The following is an 18,480-nucleotide window of genomic DNA, read 5'->3' as shown; positions in this document are numbered from 1 at the left end:
TTTATGTTTGCATCATTTTTTGAACATTCTTTTATTTTTCCAGGACGTTACAAGGCTTAGAACTTTAGCAGCAATTTCTCGTATTTTCAAGAAACGTTCAAAAGGCTATTTTTTCAGGGACCAGTTCAGTTCCGAAGAGGCTTTGAGGGCCTTATATATTAGAAAGACCCCATGTCACGAAGGGTCTGTGGACCCACTGGGCTGTACCGCCTTGGCGGTATGGCAGCTGGCCAACAGGGCGCAGGACAATGTCTATAGTTCGTATAGGTACCTGTCGCAGCTCGGACAGCAGTGAGGCAGGCTCGGCTGGGACTAGGCAGCAGGTAGACGTTAGGCGAGATGAAGTAGGTCAGACGTGGGATACAGCTCGACACGACTTTGGCACAGCACAGTACTCGACCAGGATGGTATGGAATGCAAGGAACAGTAACTGGGACAGGAACAGGAAACAGGAACACACTAGGAGGCCATCACATAGACAAACTTAGGAAACATCATCACCGCTCAGGCATAGAAGCAGGGGGCTGGATCCCTCTTATAGTCCAGGGTACTCACGGGTTCAAGTCATCAGAAGTCCGGTGCGCGCACTGCCACTTTAAGAGTGGGCACGAGCGTGCGTGCGCACCCTACGGGATCCGGCTGAGGTGAGTGGACGCGACAACTTAAATTTTTTCTGCGACTCAATACAATTACAGTGATATCAAATTTATATTGGTTTTTTTAAAATATTTTACTACTTTTACAAAGTAAAAAACTATTTGTAAACAAACAATTGTTTTGTTTCACCATATTCCGAGAGGCATAACTTTTTTTTATTTTTTTGGCTGATTGAGAGGTGCGAGGACTTATTTTTTGCGGGACGAGCTGAAGTTTTTATTGGTACCATTTTTTGGTACATACAACTTTTGAGCACTTTTTATGAATTTTTTTTTTTTAGAGGTAAGGTGTTTTTATTGGTACCATTTTGGTGTACATACGATTTTTTGATCAGTTTTTATTCTATTTTTTTTGTCAAGCAAGGTGACAAATAACCATCAATTCTGAAAATGTTTTTTATTCTTTTTTTTATGACATTCACCGTGAGCTATAAATGACAATTTTACTTTATTCTGCGGGTTGATACGATTACGGCGATACCATGTATATATAGTTTTGCAGCCATTGTGCAATAAAATCGCTTTTTTTATATAAAATTATTTGTTTTTTGTGTCACCATATTCTGAGAGCCATAACTTGCTTATTTTTCAGTCGAGAAAGCTGTGCAAGGACTTGTTTTTGTGGGACAGGTTGTAGTTTTATTGGTTCTATTTTGGGGTACATGCGACCATCACCGCGGGGCAACAACTGTATTATGCAGCTGGCACCCTTCTGTAATGACCAGGACCGGAGCTATTCTCTGATCTGGCCGATTAACCCCTCAGATGCTGTGCTCAATAGAGAGCGCAGCATATGAGGGGTTTTTACGCAACCGGACGCCAAATAATGGCCTCCACGTCTGCCTTGTATGGAAGCCAATGAGGACCCGCCTCCGGCCGTTCCTCATAGGCTTGCTGTCAGTGAATAACTGACAGCTCTAAAACACTGCACTACGTATGTAGTGCAGTGTATTAGAGTAGCGATCGGGGCATCAGGCCTACAAGTCCCCTAGTGGGACAAGTAAAAAAAAGTTAAAAAAAGTAAATGAAAGTGTTGTAAAAATAAAAACACACAAGTTTCAAGTAAAAAAAAAAAAAAGCCAAACTACCTTTTTTCCCCATAAGGCTATGTTCACACGGAGTATTTTGACAAGTTTTTGTACGCCGAAACCGTGTCGCAAAACTCGGCAAAAACGGCCCGAAAATGCCTCCCATTGATTTCAATGGGAGGCGTCGGCGTCTTTTTCCCGCGAGCAGTAAAACTGCCTTGCGGGAAAAAGAAGCGACATGCCCTATCTTAGGTCGTTTCCGCCTCTGACCTCCCATTGACTTCAATGGGAGGCAGAGAAAGCGTATTTCGCGGTGTTTTATGCCCACGGCGCTCAATGGCCGCGGGCGAAAAACGCTGCTAAGAACGCCGCGAAAATCGGCGTGCAGGGCGAGGAAAATCTGCCTCAAACTTCCAAACTGAATTTTGAGGCAGATATTCCTCCTGCAAAATACTCCGTGTGAACATAGCCTAAGGCCTCTTTCACACGACAGTGAAAAACGGCCATGTGATGGCCGTCCTTTTAACGGCTTTCACATGGCCGTTTTCAGAACAATGATGTTCTATGGGTGCATTCACACGGCCGTTTTTTTAACGGCCCATGAATAATGGCCGTCAAAAAATAGGACATGTCCTATTTTTGGCCGTTTTAACGGCCTGACGGCCCCCATAGAGGTCAATGGATCCGTTTTTAACGGCTGTCAATACATGTAACAACCGTTAAAAACGGATCTGTTACATGGGGACTGGCAAGGGAACTACTAGTTCCCTTGCTGGCTATCGTTGGCATACTCACGTTTGCGGCGCTTCTTCAGGTGTGGTCACTCGTCTGTGGTCACTCGGGTTTGAAGGCGCCTCGATGACGTCACCGCCCCGTCGCACTGCCTTGCCAGATCCCATGCAGACGAGTGACCATACCTGAAGAAGAGGAGAGACGGCGCTGCACCCGTGAGTATGTGGCACGATCTATAGGCAGGCTGGTGTGGTATCTACAGGGAGGCTGGTGTGGCATCATGTACAGGGAGGCTGGTGTGGCATTTACAGGGAGGCTGGTGTGGCATCTACAGGGAGGCTGGTGTGGCATCTACAGGGAGGCTGGTGTGGCATCTACAGGGAGGCTGGTGTGGCATCTACAAGGAGGCTGGTGTGGCATCTACAAGGAGGCTTGTGTGGCATCTACAAGGAGGCTGGTGTGGCATCTACAAGGAGGCTGGTGTGGCATCTACAAGGAGGCTGGTGTGGCATCTACAGGGAGGCTGGTGTGGCATCTACAAGGAGGCTGGTGTGGCATCTACAAGGAGGCTGGTGTGGCATCTACAGGGAGGCTGGTGTGGCATCTACAAGGAGGCTGGTGTGGCATCTACAAGGAGGCTGGTGTGGCATCTACAAGGAGGCTGGTGTGGCATCTACAAGGAGGCTGGTGTGGCATCTACAAGGAGGCTGGTGTGGCATCTACAGGGAGGCTGGTGTGGCATCTACAAGGAGGCTGGTGTGGCATCTACAAGGAGGCTGGTGTGGCATCTACAGGGAGGCTGGTGTGGCATCTACAAGGAGGCTGGTGTGGCATCTACAAGGAGGCTGGTGTGGCATCTACAGGGAGGCTGGTGTGGCATCTACAGGGAGGCTGGTGTGGCATCTACAAGGAGGCTGGTGTGGCATCTACAAGGAGGCTGGTGTGGCATCTACAAGGAGGCTGGTGTGGCATCTACAAGGAGGCTGGTGTGGCATCTACAAGGAGGCTGGTGTGGCATCTACAAGGAGGCTGGTGTGGCATCTACAAGGAGGCTGGTGTGGCATCTACAGGGAGGCTGGTGTGGCATCTACAAGGAGGCTGGTGTGGCATCTACAAGGAGGCTGGTTTGGCATCTACAAGGAGGCTGGTGTGGCATCTACAGGGAGGCTGGTGTGGCATCTACAAGGAGGCTGGTGTAGCATCTACAAGGAGGCTGGTGTAGCACGATCTACAGGGAGGCTGGTGTGGCACGATCTACAGGGAGGCTGGTGTGGCATCATCTACAGGGAGGCGTGTGGCATCATCTACATGGAGGCGTGTGGCATCATCTACAGGGAGGCGTGTGGCATCATCTACAGGGAGGCGTGTGGCATCATCTACAGGGAGGCGTGTGGCATCATCTACAGGGGGCGTGTGGCATCTACAGGGAGGCGTGTGGCATCATCTACAGGGAGGCGTGTGGCATCATCTACAGGGGGCGTGTGGCATCTACAGGGAGGCGTGTGGCATCATCTACAGGGGGCGTGTGGCATCTACAGGGAGGCGTGTGGCATCATCTACAGGGAGGTGTGTGGCATCATCTACAGGGGGCGTGTGGCATCTACAGGGAGGCGTCTGGCATCATATACAGGGAGGCTGGTGTGGCATCATATACAGGGAGGCGTGTGGCATCATATACAGGGAGGTGTGTGGCATCATATACAGGGAGGCTGGTGTGGCATCATATACAGGGAGGCGTGTGGCATCATATACAGGGAGGCGTGTGGCATCATATACAGGGAGGCTGGTGTGGCATCATCTACAGGGAGGTGTGTGGCATCATCTACAGGGAGGTGTGTGGCATCATATACAGGGAGGTGTGTGGCATCATATACAGGGAGGTGTGTGGCATCATATACAGGGAGGTGTGTGGCATCATATACAGGGTGGTGTGTGGCATCATATACAGGGAGGTGTGTGGCATCATATACAGGGAGGCTGTAAATAGTGTCTAGGTGAACATGTGACCTTCCTTTGGTTGTTTTCAGGGGGTTGGGACAAAAAAAGCCTGACCAATGAAATTCATCAGTTTTTTTAACGGCCATGAAAAACTGATGCGAAATGGATGTCAAACGGCCATTAAAAACGGACAGATGGACTTGAAATGGATGAAAATTTAGAGACAAACTGATGCAAAATGGCCATGAAAAACTGACAGTTGATCAGTTTTAAATGGACATTTTTTTTCACTGTCGTGTGAATAAGGCCTAAGTCTTTTATTATAGGAAAAAAACATAAAAAATAAAAAAAAACTATACATAATTGGTATTGCCACGTCCATAATGACCTAAACTATAAAACAATGTAATTTATCCCATATGGTGAACGTCGTAAAAAAAAAAAAGTTGAACAATAACACCAGAATCCCTGTTTTTAGGTCACATCTCCTCCCAAACAATTGTATAAAAAGTAATCTAAAAGTCACATTTACTCCAAAAGAGTACCAATAAAAATGACAACCCGTCCCGCAAAAAAAAAATCCCTTACACAGCTTTGTACACACAAAAATAAAAAAGTTATGAGTCTTGGAATATGGCAACACAGAAAATCAGTTATTTTTTTAAAGAAGTGATTCTATTGTGCAAAAGCTGCAATACATAAAAAAAAAAAACTATACATTTGGTATCGCCGTAATGGTATCAATCCACAGAATACAGTTAACATGTAATTTATGGCGCATGGTGAATGCCGAAAAAAACAATAAAAAACTATTCCAGAATTGCTTGTTTTTGGTAATTTCCCCTTCCAAAAAATTTAATAAAAAGTGATCAAAAAGTTGTATGTGTCCTAAAATGACGCCACTAAAATCTAAAGCTTGTCTCGCAAGAATCAAGCTTGCACACTGCTCCATCAACCTGAAAAATAAAAAAGTTATGTCACTAATAATGCGATGATGTGAAGGCCGGACGGGAGCATTCCTTCAGTTTCAGGGCCATAGTATTTAGGAACTAGGAAGGGAAGGGACAAAGCACATCTGCTGGAAGTGAGGGCGCCCGTGTTATACCAGCGCAACACTTTTCCAGCAAAATTTTCCAAACTACAAGGGATAAAAAGGCCCCAAAAGGTGAGGGGTGCAGTTTTTAAAATGGGGTGACTTATTGGGGATTTCTAATAGGTATAGTTATCCAAACCCGCGAAGAATACATAGATGAAGCACTTAGAATCCTATCGGACAAAGAATACTATGTCACATTGTCTGAAAACCCCATCTCTATGTACACACTGAAACTCAAACATTTTCTCAATAAGGCCGTGGCAGCTCACGTCATTACTAAAAAAGAGAAAGAATATATTTGGATAAAGAATCCCGCTATGCCAATTTTTTAACATCTCCCAAAAGTACACAAAAGCATTACAAAACACCAGGCAGACCAATCATCTTAGGAATAGCCTCATTCACGTGAGTCATACCTCAAAGACTCTGAAAGCCTCATTAAAATTGTACAGGACATAAGCTGGAAAGTTATTTACATATGGCTCACTCTAGATGTGACAGCGCTCTACTCCAACATCCTGCATGATAAAGGCATAAACTCAGTACATTGTTACATTTCCATGGACCAACCAATGCCTGAAGCACAGACCGAATTCCTGCTACAAAGTATCCATTATATTCTAAAACACAATATCTTCCAATTTGAAGGTAAATTGTATAAACAAACCCGGGGGACTGCAATGGGGACACGTTATGCGCCCAGTTTCGCAAACCTTTACATGGGGCATTTTGAAGAAACCTTTATTTACAACAACCAAATGTGGAACGAAAAAATTATTCTATACAAGAGGCATATAGATGACTTATCCTAATTTGGGACGGAAGCATAGATAGTGCTTTAGGATTTATGGAGTCCCTAAACAATAACAATTGGGACCTGAAACTTATCAAAACTCACTCACACACCAGCCTTGAATACTTAGATCTTATTCTATTGGGAACTAATAACATAATGGGAACGAAGACTTTTTTCAAAAAAGTAGAAAGCAAGGGCCATCACACAGAATGACTGTTTAATACCCAAAAACAATGTCACACCCACAAAGGGGACAATAAGCCGGAAATGTAATACCAATTTCATAACCACATTTAATACTAACCACAGGAGTCATCCAAAACCCACTACAGAAACACTGACCGATCCTGAAAGGAGACCCCTTTCTAAAAAATTACCTACCAATCAGACCACAAGTGACCTATCGAAGATGCCTTGAAAAATATACTAGCACCAAGCAAACTCCGTCAGAAAACCAAACCAGGAATTTTGGGCACCAAAAATTCTCTTTTTTCTGATCTTAAAAGCAGCTACAGATGTAACCTGAAAAAAGCAAATGCTGCAACTCCATTACCAACAGAAAAAAACACATTCAAAAGTAATAATACTTATGCATAATTCCTAATAAAATCATTTGTTTCCTGCTCGTCTGCATACGTTATTTATCTTTTAAAGTGTAACTGTGGACTCCAGTACATAGGCCGTACAATCCAAACATTATTGGAGAAAATAAACAGGCATCGATGGAATGTCACCAACGGGTACACTAAACATAGCGTCTCAAGACATGCCCTGCAAACACACAACTGTGACTTCAACCATTTCTCATTAACACTGATCGAGCAAATCTCCGCAACAGACCGTTTCCAACTGTTATGCAAACGTGAGATGATTTGGATCTTTAAAATCAACTGTGTGATGCCATTCGGACTGAACGAAAGCCTTGAAAGGAACTTCTAAGCTAGCCTACCTTAGCCTATCAACACCAATGCACATTTAAAGCAGAGCTATTTTTTCTGCCTCCATATGTTCATTAATTTATTTCTGTTAAGCCACATTTTGTATTAAGCTTACCGCTTCCAATTCTTTTAGGGAAAACAAATGCATAACCCCCCCTCTCTTCCTATACCTCCCCCATACCTCATAGCTCATCTCATCAAGAATGAAGTCCGAATCAGGAAACGATAAAAGAGAACTTTATTTATTTATTTAATTATATTTTTATTATACATTCATTTTATATACATCCATTTATTTTATATCACAACTCATAATACACCGTATCCGCTCTAATCATACGATCCCAAAGCTCTATATTAAATTTATAAAGGATACATACTTTTTTCTAAAAATGTTTTTAATAAATTCATGAAATTGCTATAAACCATATTTCTTTTATTAATATTTTTTACTTTCTTTTTACCTAGTAATTTATGTATCCATATTGAGAATCTTATCCCTCTACATTCATTCATCTATTCATTCATTCATCTATTGGTCTATGTATTAATTAATTAATTAATTTATATACATAATTTTCTCCAATATTTATATCTAAAAGACAACCTCCGAATGTATGTATGTATGTATGTATGTATGTATGTATGTATGTATGTATGTATATATATATATATATATATATATATATATATATACATATATACATCTATATATTATTTTTTTTTATCTCTTCCAATAGCTCCTACCAACCCCCTCATTCCCCAAACAGACTGACATCCCCATACCCTTTCCCTTCCCACCAACTCCTTCTTGCATATACACAATTTATTTTCACAACAAACGCGGCCACCGCGCGCTTGCGCCCTGGCCTCCTGCATTCTGGCATCGACCGGTCACCTAGCAACCCTGTCACGCGGCCGAAGCCAAAATCGGGCAGGCGCATGCGCAGCCCGAATTGTCAGCCTGTTGCCTAACAACCAGGCAATCAGCGCTGACTCAACGGGAGGAGGTTCAGCACCAAACAGCTGACTTCCCCACCGGCTCTACTACCATCACCACCGAGCAGTAAATCCTCACAGTCCTCACATAAGAGCCGCTATAGCGCTCATTACTCCCCCATTAACCCCCGCCCCTCCATCCTCATCTATCCCTATTCGTGCATAAATTATCAGTTCACATAAACTTAACAACGCTCCCAAGGAGTCCTTGGTGCCAATTTCAAGGACTTATTTAAACACACACGTTAGCTACACTATACACTTCATTGTCTCATGTTTACTTGATAAAGGAGTTCTGTTTCCCTGAAACACATTGTACCGCAAGAGACCCTCTCTCTTTTTTTATATACATTTTATTATGATCTATTGTTTTAGACTATAAATTATATATTTTTTCAAAAACGTGTTGGACTCGAAGTATTGCTCCTGGATGGTGTTTCTTTTTCACAGTGGATCCCACCTGGTTCCCATTGTTTTTATCTATTCTGTGTAATGTGTAAGTTGATGCATAACAGTAATAACTTGCTTTAAACTGTTGAGTCCTTATTGAAGTCCAAAGATAATAAATTCGTCACAGATTCAACATCACCCATTAAAGTAATAAGAACATATCATTTTACATCAGTTGGCTTCAGAACGCCTCCATTCCGTCAGGTTAACCTTGCTTTTGTTGCACAGAATAGCTAATTACAGGCAATAGGATTCAATAAATAAATTAGCAATCAGGAGCCTTGAAGCAGATGTGAAAAGAGCCTCTAAAATGAATTATTTGTTACAATCTTATACTTGTAAAAGTCTTATGTGTGGTTGCATAATTAAATAGATTTTTAAAGGCACAAGAACTGTCACTGTATTTGTATCCTACATTGCTTTGTTACAGATAATTAGAATATTTGATATTGCATATGTATTTTCATCTTATAACTTCTCCATTTTGCGCTCAGTGAAATAACTATTAATGAACTTCATGTGGTGGATGTGTTTATTATATGGCTGAAACCATTGGGGATCTAAAGTGCAGCACACAACTCCTGTGATGTCATAATCTTACATCTAGGCACAGTGCATTCGATTGTAAGTTCTTCTGAGCAGTCTCCTCCTGTTTTGTTTATTAGTTTTGTCATTGTATAATGTCTGATAGTGCCTGTACATATTCCCTCTAAATTGTAAAGCGCTGCGGAATATGTTGGCGCTGTATAAATAAAGATGATTATTTTTATTATTATTTTCTAGTGATGCCATAATCTAGAATTTGGATGTGGTCTATTTACAGATAGTTGCTGTGATGTCATGATATAGGCATAACATATGATGACATCAACATGAGTCAAATATGACTCACACTTTGACAAATGTGTCAGTGGCACAGTGAGGCACAAGAGGATGAGAAGATAAAGGTCGATGGAAGACAATTCAAAAAGGAGGTGGAAATGGAGGAGCAGGAGATGACGAGAAAACAAAATAAAGAGAACATTGTGGAGGACAAATCTCCTTTAGGGCCTATTCAGACGAGCATTGTTCATGTCCGTATGCTGTCCGAATGTAGAAAACAAACAGCACACTGACTGGGTGAAATTTCAAGTTAATCTCAAATAGAACTCTCAGCACCCAGCTTTATAAATCCTTATTGTCATGAAGGGTTACAATCTTCCAATTCCCTGTCTCCTACTGCTCTGCCTGTGTGTCATGGTTAATTAGAGTCTTCTAGCTCTTGTATTGTATTCAACAAGAAAGAAAAAGAATAAACATGTTGTCCCCCCCCCCACCCAAGGCGGCATAACCAAAAGGACACCTTCATTAATGTGTTTACATTGTTACGATCTACTTTTATGTAAGATTTCTCAGCACTATGTACAGCATAATCATGCTACCGCTCAGCCTGCCCAAGTAGTGAGCATTTATTCTACACTGTGTTGTGCCAGTTGTAAATGACTGCCCTAGAAAAAGTGTATATAATGAAGTAAACCTTACCACCCGGCTCAAAGTTGTGAATACTAACCTTTCCAAAACTTCCTTTCCCAAGCACCATGAGGAAGTTGAAATCCGAGATGTGGAAGCGACTAGTACCAAAGAAGCTAACACGTTTGGAATCTGTTGGGCTAGGACTTGGAACTGGACCTCTTCTCACTTTCTGCACGACAGAAGCAAAATAAAAATTATGAATTAATCAACCTAAAGTATCTAGTTCTTAAAGAAAACAGACCTTTAAATCATGTATGTTGGCAGGAATCGTCTTTATAGTGAATAGAAATATTTGGTATATGTTGATATTTTAGGCACATGTAGGGATGCAATAGCATCTACTACAAGATGATATCATGCGCTTGAAAGATACTCATGTTACTATTTGCAGATATATCAGATTGTGGGAAAAGATATATGATCTTGTATGTACTGTGCAGTATGATAAGAGGCTGACAGCACACACCTACAATAAGTCTCTTAATATTGGGTGCAAGCTCAAAAGATACATCAAGTCCATCAAGTTCAACCTATATTCCAACAGTGATGATGCTCTCCAGATGTGCTCCAGTACTACAGTATTTGGAAAACAAGCGTCACCAGGGACTCCAACAAACATTTACCTTTACAAGGACATTGTAGTACTGATGTGAAAATAACTTTTGATTATGAGATTTAATTGGGCTGAATTTCGTATCATTGATAGACTAAACTAAATTTTTTGACTTTGAAAGGAATTCTATTGAACAATAGGGCTTTACATTCCTTTTTCTCAAGATAAGCATTGTCAGCCTCTATACTACAGAATGGCTGGTGGCACATTTTGTGTGGGAGATGACCATGAGACCCTAGAACTGAAAGGGTATAAGATCATTTATATTTTCTTAGAAGTCTGTGTTGTGCCATTCCTCTGTTATTCCTCCTGGAAATACATGACTAAATTGACAATTGGATACTATTAAAGTGTTTAGGAACATGCCCCATTGACATGGGGAATGGTAAACACCCAGTTGCCATTATATATGTTTATACGTAGATTTTCAGGGGGAATAACAGAAGCACAACACAGTTCTAAGAAAAGATAACAGCATTCAGCACAAATATAAAGGTCCACTTTCTCGGAAACAAAAGGACTTTTCTTTTAGGAAAAGGACACGCAGCCTTTGATTTACTAAACATTCTACTCTTTGTCCTTTGTATAATGGCTGTGAAAAATGGCAGGTGAGACCTAGCGTTGCTGAGTAGTGTCGGAAACAGTCCAACTGTTGTGTACTTTTTACACTATGCCACTTCCTCAGATTGGCATAATGCTCAGCTGGTACAACATTCTTCATGAATAACTCAGATTGAGGCCTCATTTACACGAGCGTGTGCGTTTTGCGCGCGCAAAAAAACGCTGTGTTTTGCGTGCGCAAAAGGCAATTGACAGCTCCGTGTGTCATCCGTGTATGATGCGCGGCTGCGTGATTTTCGCGCTGCCGCCATCATAGAGATGAGGTAGTCGACGCCCGTCACTGTCCAAGGTGCTGAAAGAGCTAACTGATCGGCAGTAACTCTTTCAGCACCCTCGACAGTGAATGCCGATCACAATATACACCAACCTGTGAATAAAAAAAGTCGTTCACACTTACCATGAACTGCCTGCTTCCTCCAGTCCGGTCTCCCGGCCGTTGCCTTGGTGACGCGTCCCTCTCTTGTCATCCGGCCCCACCTCCCAGGATGACGCGGCAGGCCATGAGACCGCTGCAGCCTGTGATTGGCTGCAGCCTGTGCTTGGCCTGTGATTGGCTGCAGCTGTCACTTGGCCTGAATTGTCATCCCGGGAGGTCGGACTGGAGGAAGGAGCCGGGACTTATCGGTAAGTCAGAACTTCTTTTTTTTTTACACGTATATGTATATTGTGATCGAAAGTCACTGTCCATGGTGCTGAAACAGTTTAAGTCTTTCAGCACCGTGGGCAGTGACTGTCTCCTGACGTCGCGTACCCGAACATTTTTTGCCGGGTTCGGTTAAAACGAGTTCGGCCGAACCCGGTGAAGTTCGGTGCGCTCATCTCTAATTTGACACTCCGTTTGGATGTTTGTAACCAGAAAAGCACGTGGTGCTTTTCTGTTTACATTCATCCTTTTGACAGCTCTTGCGTGATTTTCGCGCATGCAACGCAGGACCGTCAGTGTGGAATGCGTTGTTTTCACGCACCCATTGAAGTCAATGGGTGCGTGTTGCGTGAAAAACGCAAGAATATAGAACATGTCGTGAGTTTTACGCAACGCACTCACGCAGCGCAAAATTCACGCATCGTCTAAACAGCCCCATAGACTATTATAGGTGCGTACGACACGCGTGAAAAGCACGCGCGTCGCACGCGCGTATAATATGCTCGTGTAAATGAGGCCTGACTCTTTGCTTGAGTTGGTTTACATTAACTACACATATTTAATACAGGTAATTTTGTATGGGCATTTTAAAGAGCAACTCTTTTGTGTTTGCTTGGCAACAAAAGCTGTGGCCAGCGAGTGACTACACTGGATCTCCACGGTTTTATATAAAGATTGCCAGACAGAAATGGGTACATTGATTATGCATCACCAGTACGTTTGCAGATGAATGGTACAGGGGCGTAACAGCAGGAGAGATGGTTCTGGCCATTAAAATTCATTAGTAACCTAATTAGCAACTTTAAATAAACTTTTTATAATGTGCAAGATGCAGAAGGTTCTCATATATTTTGCATTTCATAAATTTATGATGACTTGATAGTCTCACAATCAGCAGTTCACATCAAACACATTGACATTGTGAACATGACAACATTTAGACCAGACAACAATCCCAGCATTTATTACACCTAAAAAATAGGCACATACAATTTATTGTTAAATCAATAGAAACCATAAAATAACAAACCTGTGTAAATATTTTACAGCCCGCCACCTGTTTAAAACGCTGTTTAAAATTTTTATTTTCTGTTCTTTTTTATGCTTTGTAAACAAATATCATATTGTCCTCTATTTATAATCATCCATGGGAGGAAATGGTTAAACAATCATTAGCATGTATTAAAAATCTAACAAAAAAGGTTGAAGAACTTGGTTGATGGTATGTATGTGAATATATATGTCTGTGAACAATAAAACAATAGTGGTTAACCGCTATGTCTCATCAATATATACACACGCACGCACGCACACACACACACACACACACACACGAGAATGCTGGGTAAAGTGGAAGAAAATCACTTTGTTGGTCTGATAGATTTTCAGGATGAATATATGTGTATGCACCGATTTAATGAAAATTCCTTTACCTGGACAGTTTCACCTACTATTGTGTTCTTCCATCAGACACACAGGGGGAGATGTACTTAGACTAGCGTTTCATACACCAGTATAAAAGCGTAATAAGTTGGAGCAAGATGCACCAAATTAATTAAAATAAATAAATTTAGTTCATTTTTGGTTGTCCATTCGCAACAAAGGGAAATCTAGACATCACGGTTGATCGTGTAATAAATAAGAAATTTCACGAACTGACTTGTTACAACGGTGGCATCCTACTAGGGTATGTTCACACAGGGCGGATATGCTGCGTAAAAGCACACAGCGTGTCCACCATGTGCGCTGTAGGGAATTCCAAATTGTGGTGTTTTTTTCGGCCAGAATGTCCGCTGCGAAAACTGCACATAAAAAAAAAGTTTCATACTTACGTAACCATGGTGACGCGTCCCTCTGCCATCTTGCAGCCTGGCCTCATGGGGTGACGTTTCATCCCATGTGACAGGCTGCAGTGGTCACATAGGATGAAACGTCATCTCAGTAGGCCAGCCTGGACGAAGAAACACAGAACTCTGGGTAAGTATGAGATTTTTTTTTTCTTCTGAGTTGCGCTTTTTTGTGGTGGAATTACTGCTTTTCCATCACCTAAAAAACGCAACATCTGCTATTTGTTGTGGGTTTTATCTCCTTATTGAATTTAATGAGGAAAACCCGCAAAAAATAATCAGCGATTAAGAAATAGAATTGACGAGCTGCGGATTAAAAAAATGCACTGCAGGTAAATTTCTGAGTGGTTTTCTTCAAATCTCATATACTGGTGTTAGTGTATTGTGCAGCAGATTTTCTGCAACTAAATCCGTTCTGGAAAATTTGCAGTATTTACTCTGTGTGAACTCACCCTTTAGCTGGGTTCCCACGGGTCGGATACGCTGCGTAAAAACTGCTTACGGGAAGGTGCCCGTGCCGTTGAAAAATATAGAACATTTCCTATTTCAGGCCGTAATTACGGCACGGGCACGCCCATAGAAGTCTATGAGGCTCCCGTAATTACGGGTGACTAAGTGTGTGCACCCGTAATTACGGGAGCGTTGCTAGGCGATGTCAGGGGATAGTCACTGTCCAGGGTGCTGAAAGAGTTAAACGATCGCCAGTAACTCTTTCAGCACCCTGGACAGTGACTACCGATCACAATATAGCTCAACGTGTAAAAAAAAAATAGAAGTTCATACTTACCCAGAACTCCCTGCTTCTTCCTCCAGTCCGGCCTCCTGGGATGACGTTTCAGCCCATGTGACCGCTGCAGCCAATCACAGGCTGCAGCGGTCCCATGGACTGCAGCGTCATCCAGGGAGGTCGGGCTGGATGTTGAAAGAGGGACGCGTCACCAAGACAACGGCCGGGTAAGTATGAATTTCTTTTACTTTTACTCCGGAAAGGGCTGCCCCTTCTCTTTATCCTGCACTGATAGAGAGAAGGGGCTGCCGATTAGTGCAGTGCAATTTTGCAGCGAAAACGTGCCCGTAAATATGGGTGGAATACTGGTGACACCGGACCCGTATTTACGGGCACGGGTCCGTAAATACTGGTGCAATACGGGTCGAATACTTGTGACCAAGGACCCGTATTTACGCCAGTATTTACGGGAGGAAAAAAATAAGTTTGTGTGCATGAGGCCTCAGTCTGGCTATAGACCTCGAAACACATAGGTCCATCCAGAATGAAGAAATATCCTGTTTGTAAAACCAATACGCAACGCAACACACATAACATTTGCGGTTTTCATTGCGGAATTTTGAAACTACATTGAAGTCAATAGAGAAATTCCGCAATAAGTCCGCAACAAGTCCGCTACACGTCCGCAACAGCCAGTGTATGCTGCGGACACCAAATTCCGCACCGCAGCCTATGGTTCAGTACAGAATTTTAGACCTATTTAAAATAAAATAACCAACATAATTGGTTGGTATTTACTAAAATGGATCTCATTCTTCACAGTTGGAAACACGCAAAAAAATGGATTAAGCAAATGAACTGCCCATTGCCCTTCAGGCTACTCAGCAAAATACAGGCCACCATTTACAGCAGCTTGTAATCTGTCAGAGGGCTGGAGACCAACAACTGTTATAAAACAGCCTATATCTGCTGAAGGTTTGCAGAACACTGGTAGGAAATTTGACAATGCCCAGAGCTATTTAGACAATTTCCCAATATACTATTTAAAGCGACCCTCCTGGCTACGACTCACTAAGGCTCATTTGCCTCAGTATACGTGTTGCAATTACCTGATATTTTCCTTTTTCATACTGTGGTTTACTAGTCGTTACTTTGTGATCATTCCGCCCTGCTGTAATAGAAAACAGCTCTCCGTTCACTGACTTCTTAGTGGTCTTGTAATGTGATTGTGTTTATACTGCACACAGCAGCCAATCTGAAGAGACAGAGCTGCAGCAGAGAGGGAGGGAGCAGTAGCCTGAACCAATGATGAGACAGGAGGCGGATTTCAGACTACCTCAGACACCCTGTAGGCACTGCAGCTAAACAGTAATTACATATCACAGCCCTGCCCTAAAGAAGCTGAGCCAAAAAGCATCCATGCAGCAACCACATAGGAAAATAAAAAGCAGGTAACCGTGTCCTATATGACTTACATATAATTGTTTAACTCACGACTGGACAATTGCTTTAAATTAGAATGGTCATTCCTATAGTGAATTAAAGCTGCCTGTCGCTATAAGTGCTGGAAAAATAAAAGGGCCATGACTGCCAGAAGCAAAAGAAACAAAAATAAACACATTCTTTGTGTCCTGAAATTCGAAATGGCATCTTTATCCCTTTCAGGACTGAGACATTTTTGCTTTTTAATTTTCGTTTTTCACTCCCTGCCTTCAAAGAGCCATAACTTTTTTAAGCTGGGTTCACACTGAGTATTTTGCAGTAGGAAAATCTGCCTCAAAATTCCGTTTGGAATTTTGAGGCAGATTCTCCTCTGCCTGCACGTCGCGGCGTTTTTCGTCCGTGGCCATTGAGCGCGGCAGGCATAAAACGCAGTGGAATACGCATTCTCTGCCTCCCATTGATGTCAATGGGAGGTCAGAAACGTAAACGCCCGAAGATAGGGCATGTCCCTTCTTTTTCCCGCGAGCTGGTTTTCCGCTCCACCTCCCATTGATATCAATGGGAGGAATTTTCGGCCGTTTTCTGACGCGTTTTGCGGCACGGTTTCCGCGTCAAAAAACTCGTAAAAAAACTCAGTGTGAACTCCCCCTTACTATTTGTCAAAAGAGTGGTGCGAGGGCTTATTTTTTGTGGAAGGAGTTGTAGTTTCTTTTGGTACCATTTAAAGTACCATATAATGTACTGGGAAACTAAAAAAAAATTCTCTGCGGGATGAAATTGGAAAAAAATGGCAATTCCTCCATTGTTTTTTGGGTTTAGTTTTTACGGCTTTCAACGTGTGGTAAAATTGAGAACTTAACTTTATTCTGTGGCTCAATACGATTACGGTGATAACAAATTTATATGTTTTTTTTATATGTTTTTACTACTTTTACAAAGAAAAAAACAATTTGTTAAAAAAAGAAATGTTTTGTTTCACCACATTCTGAGAGGCAGAACATTTTAATTTTTTGTCGATTGAGCGGTGTGAGGGCTTATTTTACGTGGGATGAGCTGTTGTTTTTATTGGTGCCATTTTTTGGTACATACAAGTTTCTGATCACGTTTTATTAAAACATTTTTTAGAGCGAAGGTGACCAAAAAACAGCAATTTTGCCAAATTTTGCCAGAGGCGGGGCTTAACAGAGGCAGAGTGAAGGCAGACCTGGGGGCCTTCATTAGGGCCCTGGGCTGTCATGACAACCATCGGCACCCAGCGATCGCATCTCAGGGGGGCTGATCGCTGTTCCTGGCCGTTAGTCCCGGGCGTCAGCTGTAATACACAGCTGACACCCGCTGCGTATAGAGTGGGCTCAGCGCGTGAGCCCACTCCATGCATCACCGACCCGCACCAGAACGTGCTATTGCGTCGTGGTGTGTGAAGGGGTTTAGGAATTAAAAACCCTTCACTATCATACACAGCTATTCTAGATCACCAGGGATGGCATTAAAGGGGTTTTCCAGGATCGCCAAAAAACAAGCCAAGGGGGAAATGCCATCAAATAATAAAAGAAGCATAACTTACCTGCTTAATCCCATGACACTTTAGCACCGCCACTCCGGAGTTTCCTGACGGTCTCTTGTTGTAATTCAGCAGGAACCTTCATTGTTTACTTCCAGTGGATAAAATTCTGTCCATGGTCATGTGATGGACACACAGGTGCTGGGTTTATTAAAAGACACAGTTCTGACACACATACTGTAACTGTAACGAGCAGTGCACCGGTGTGTCCATCACATGACTATGGACAACATTTTATACCCTGGAAGTAAACAATGAATGTACCTATTGAATAGCAGCAAAAAGAGATCTTAAATAAATAATACAGAAAGTATATTGTAAAATTCTATCACTTTTAGGGTATGTTCACACGATGAGTGGCATTTACGTGTGAAAAGACAGACTGTTAACAGCTGCCTCGTTTCACACGTAAATGCTCCTCCTCGCATTTTGCGAGCCGTCTGAGACGCTCGTAAATCTTGAGCTGTGCTTCATTGAGTTCAATGAAGAACAGCTCAAATTACGTGGCAAAGAAGTGCCCTGCACTTCTTTGCCGAGGCAGTCCATTTACGCGTCGTCGTTTGACAGCTGTCAAACGACGACGCGTAAATGACAGGTTGTCTGCAGAATACGTCGGCAAACCCATTCAAATGAATGGGCAGATGTTTGCCGACGTATTGCAGCCCTATTTTCAGACGTAAAACGAGGCATAATACGCCTCGTTTACGTCTGAAAATAGGTCGTGTGAACCCAGCCTTAGGCTGGGTTCACACAACCTATTTTCAGTTGTAAACGAGGCGTATAATGCCTCGATTTACGCCTGAAAATACGGCTCCAATACGTCGGCAATCATCTGCTCATTCATTTGAATGGGTTTGCCGACGTACTGTGCCGACGACCT

General features: G+C 42.5%; 1 protein-coding gene and 1 long non-coding RNA gene across 2 annotated transcripts in view; one reads left to right on the top strand and one right to left on the bottom strand.

Annotated features, from left to right (window-relative positions):
- PRKCG (protein kinase C gamma) overlaps positions 1–18,480 on the bottom strand; it is a 565,988-nt gene that overhangs the window by 110,902 nt on the left and 436,606 nt on the right. The window contains exon 10 of the mRNA XM_075839972.1: positions 10,183–10,314. Within this exon, the coding sequence (XP_075696087.1) occupies positions 10,183–10,314 (132 nt within the window). The remainder of the gene's footprint in view (positions 1–10,182; positions 10,315–18,480) is intronic.
- On the top strand, positions 9,390–10,354 carry LOC142662083 (uncharacterized). Its single transcript, XR_012850871.1, has 2 exons — positions 9,390–9,752; positions 10,207–10,354. It is a non-coding gene; the product is annotated as an uncharacterized LOC142662083 (long non-coding RNA).

This window comes from Rhinoderma darwinii, chromosome 10 (assembly GCF_050947455.1).
Source record: "Rhinoderma darwinii isolate aRhiDar2 chromosome 10, aRhiDar2.hap1, whole genome shotgun sequence".
NCBI classification, from domain to species: Eukaryota; Metazoa; Chordata; class Amphibia; order Anura; family Rhinodermatidae; genus Rhinoderma; species Rhinoderma darwinii.
Note: the sequence above shows the minus strand (reverse complement) of the source record. Positions and strands in the feature narration are given on the sequence as shown.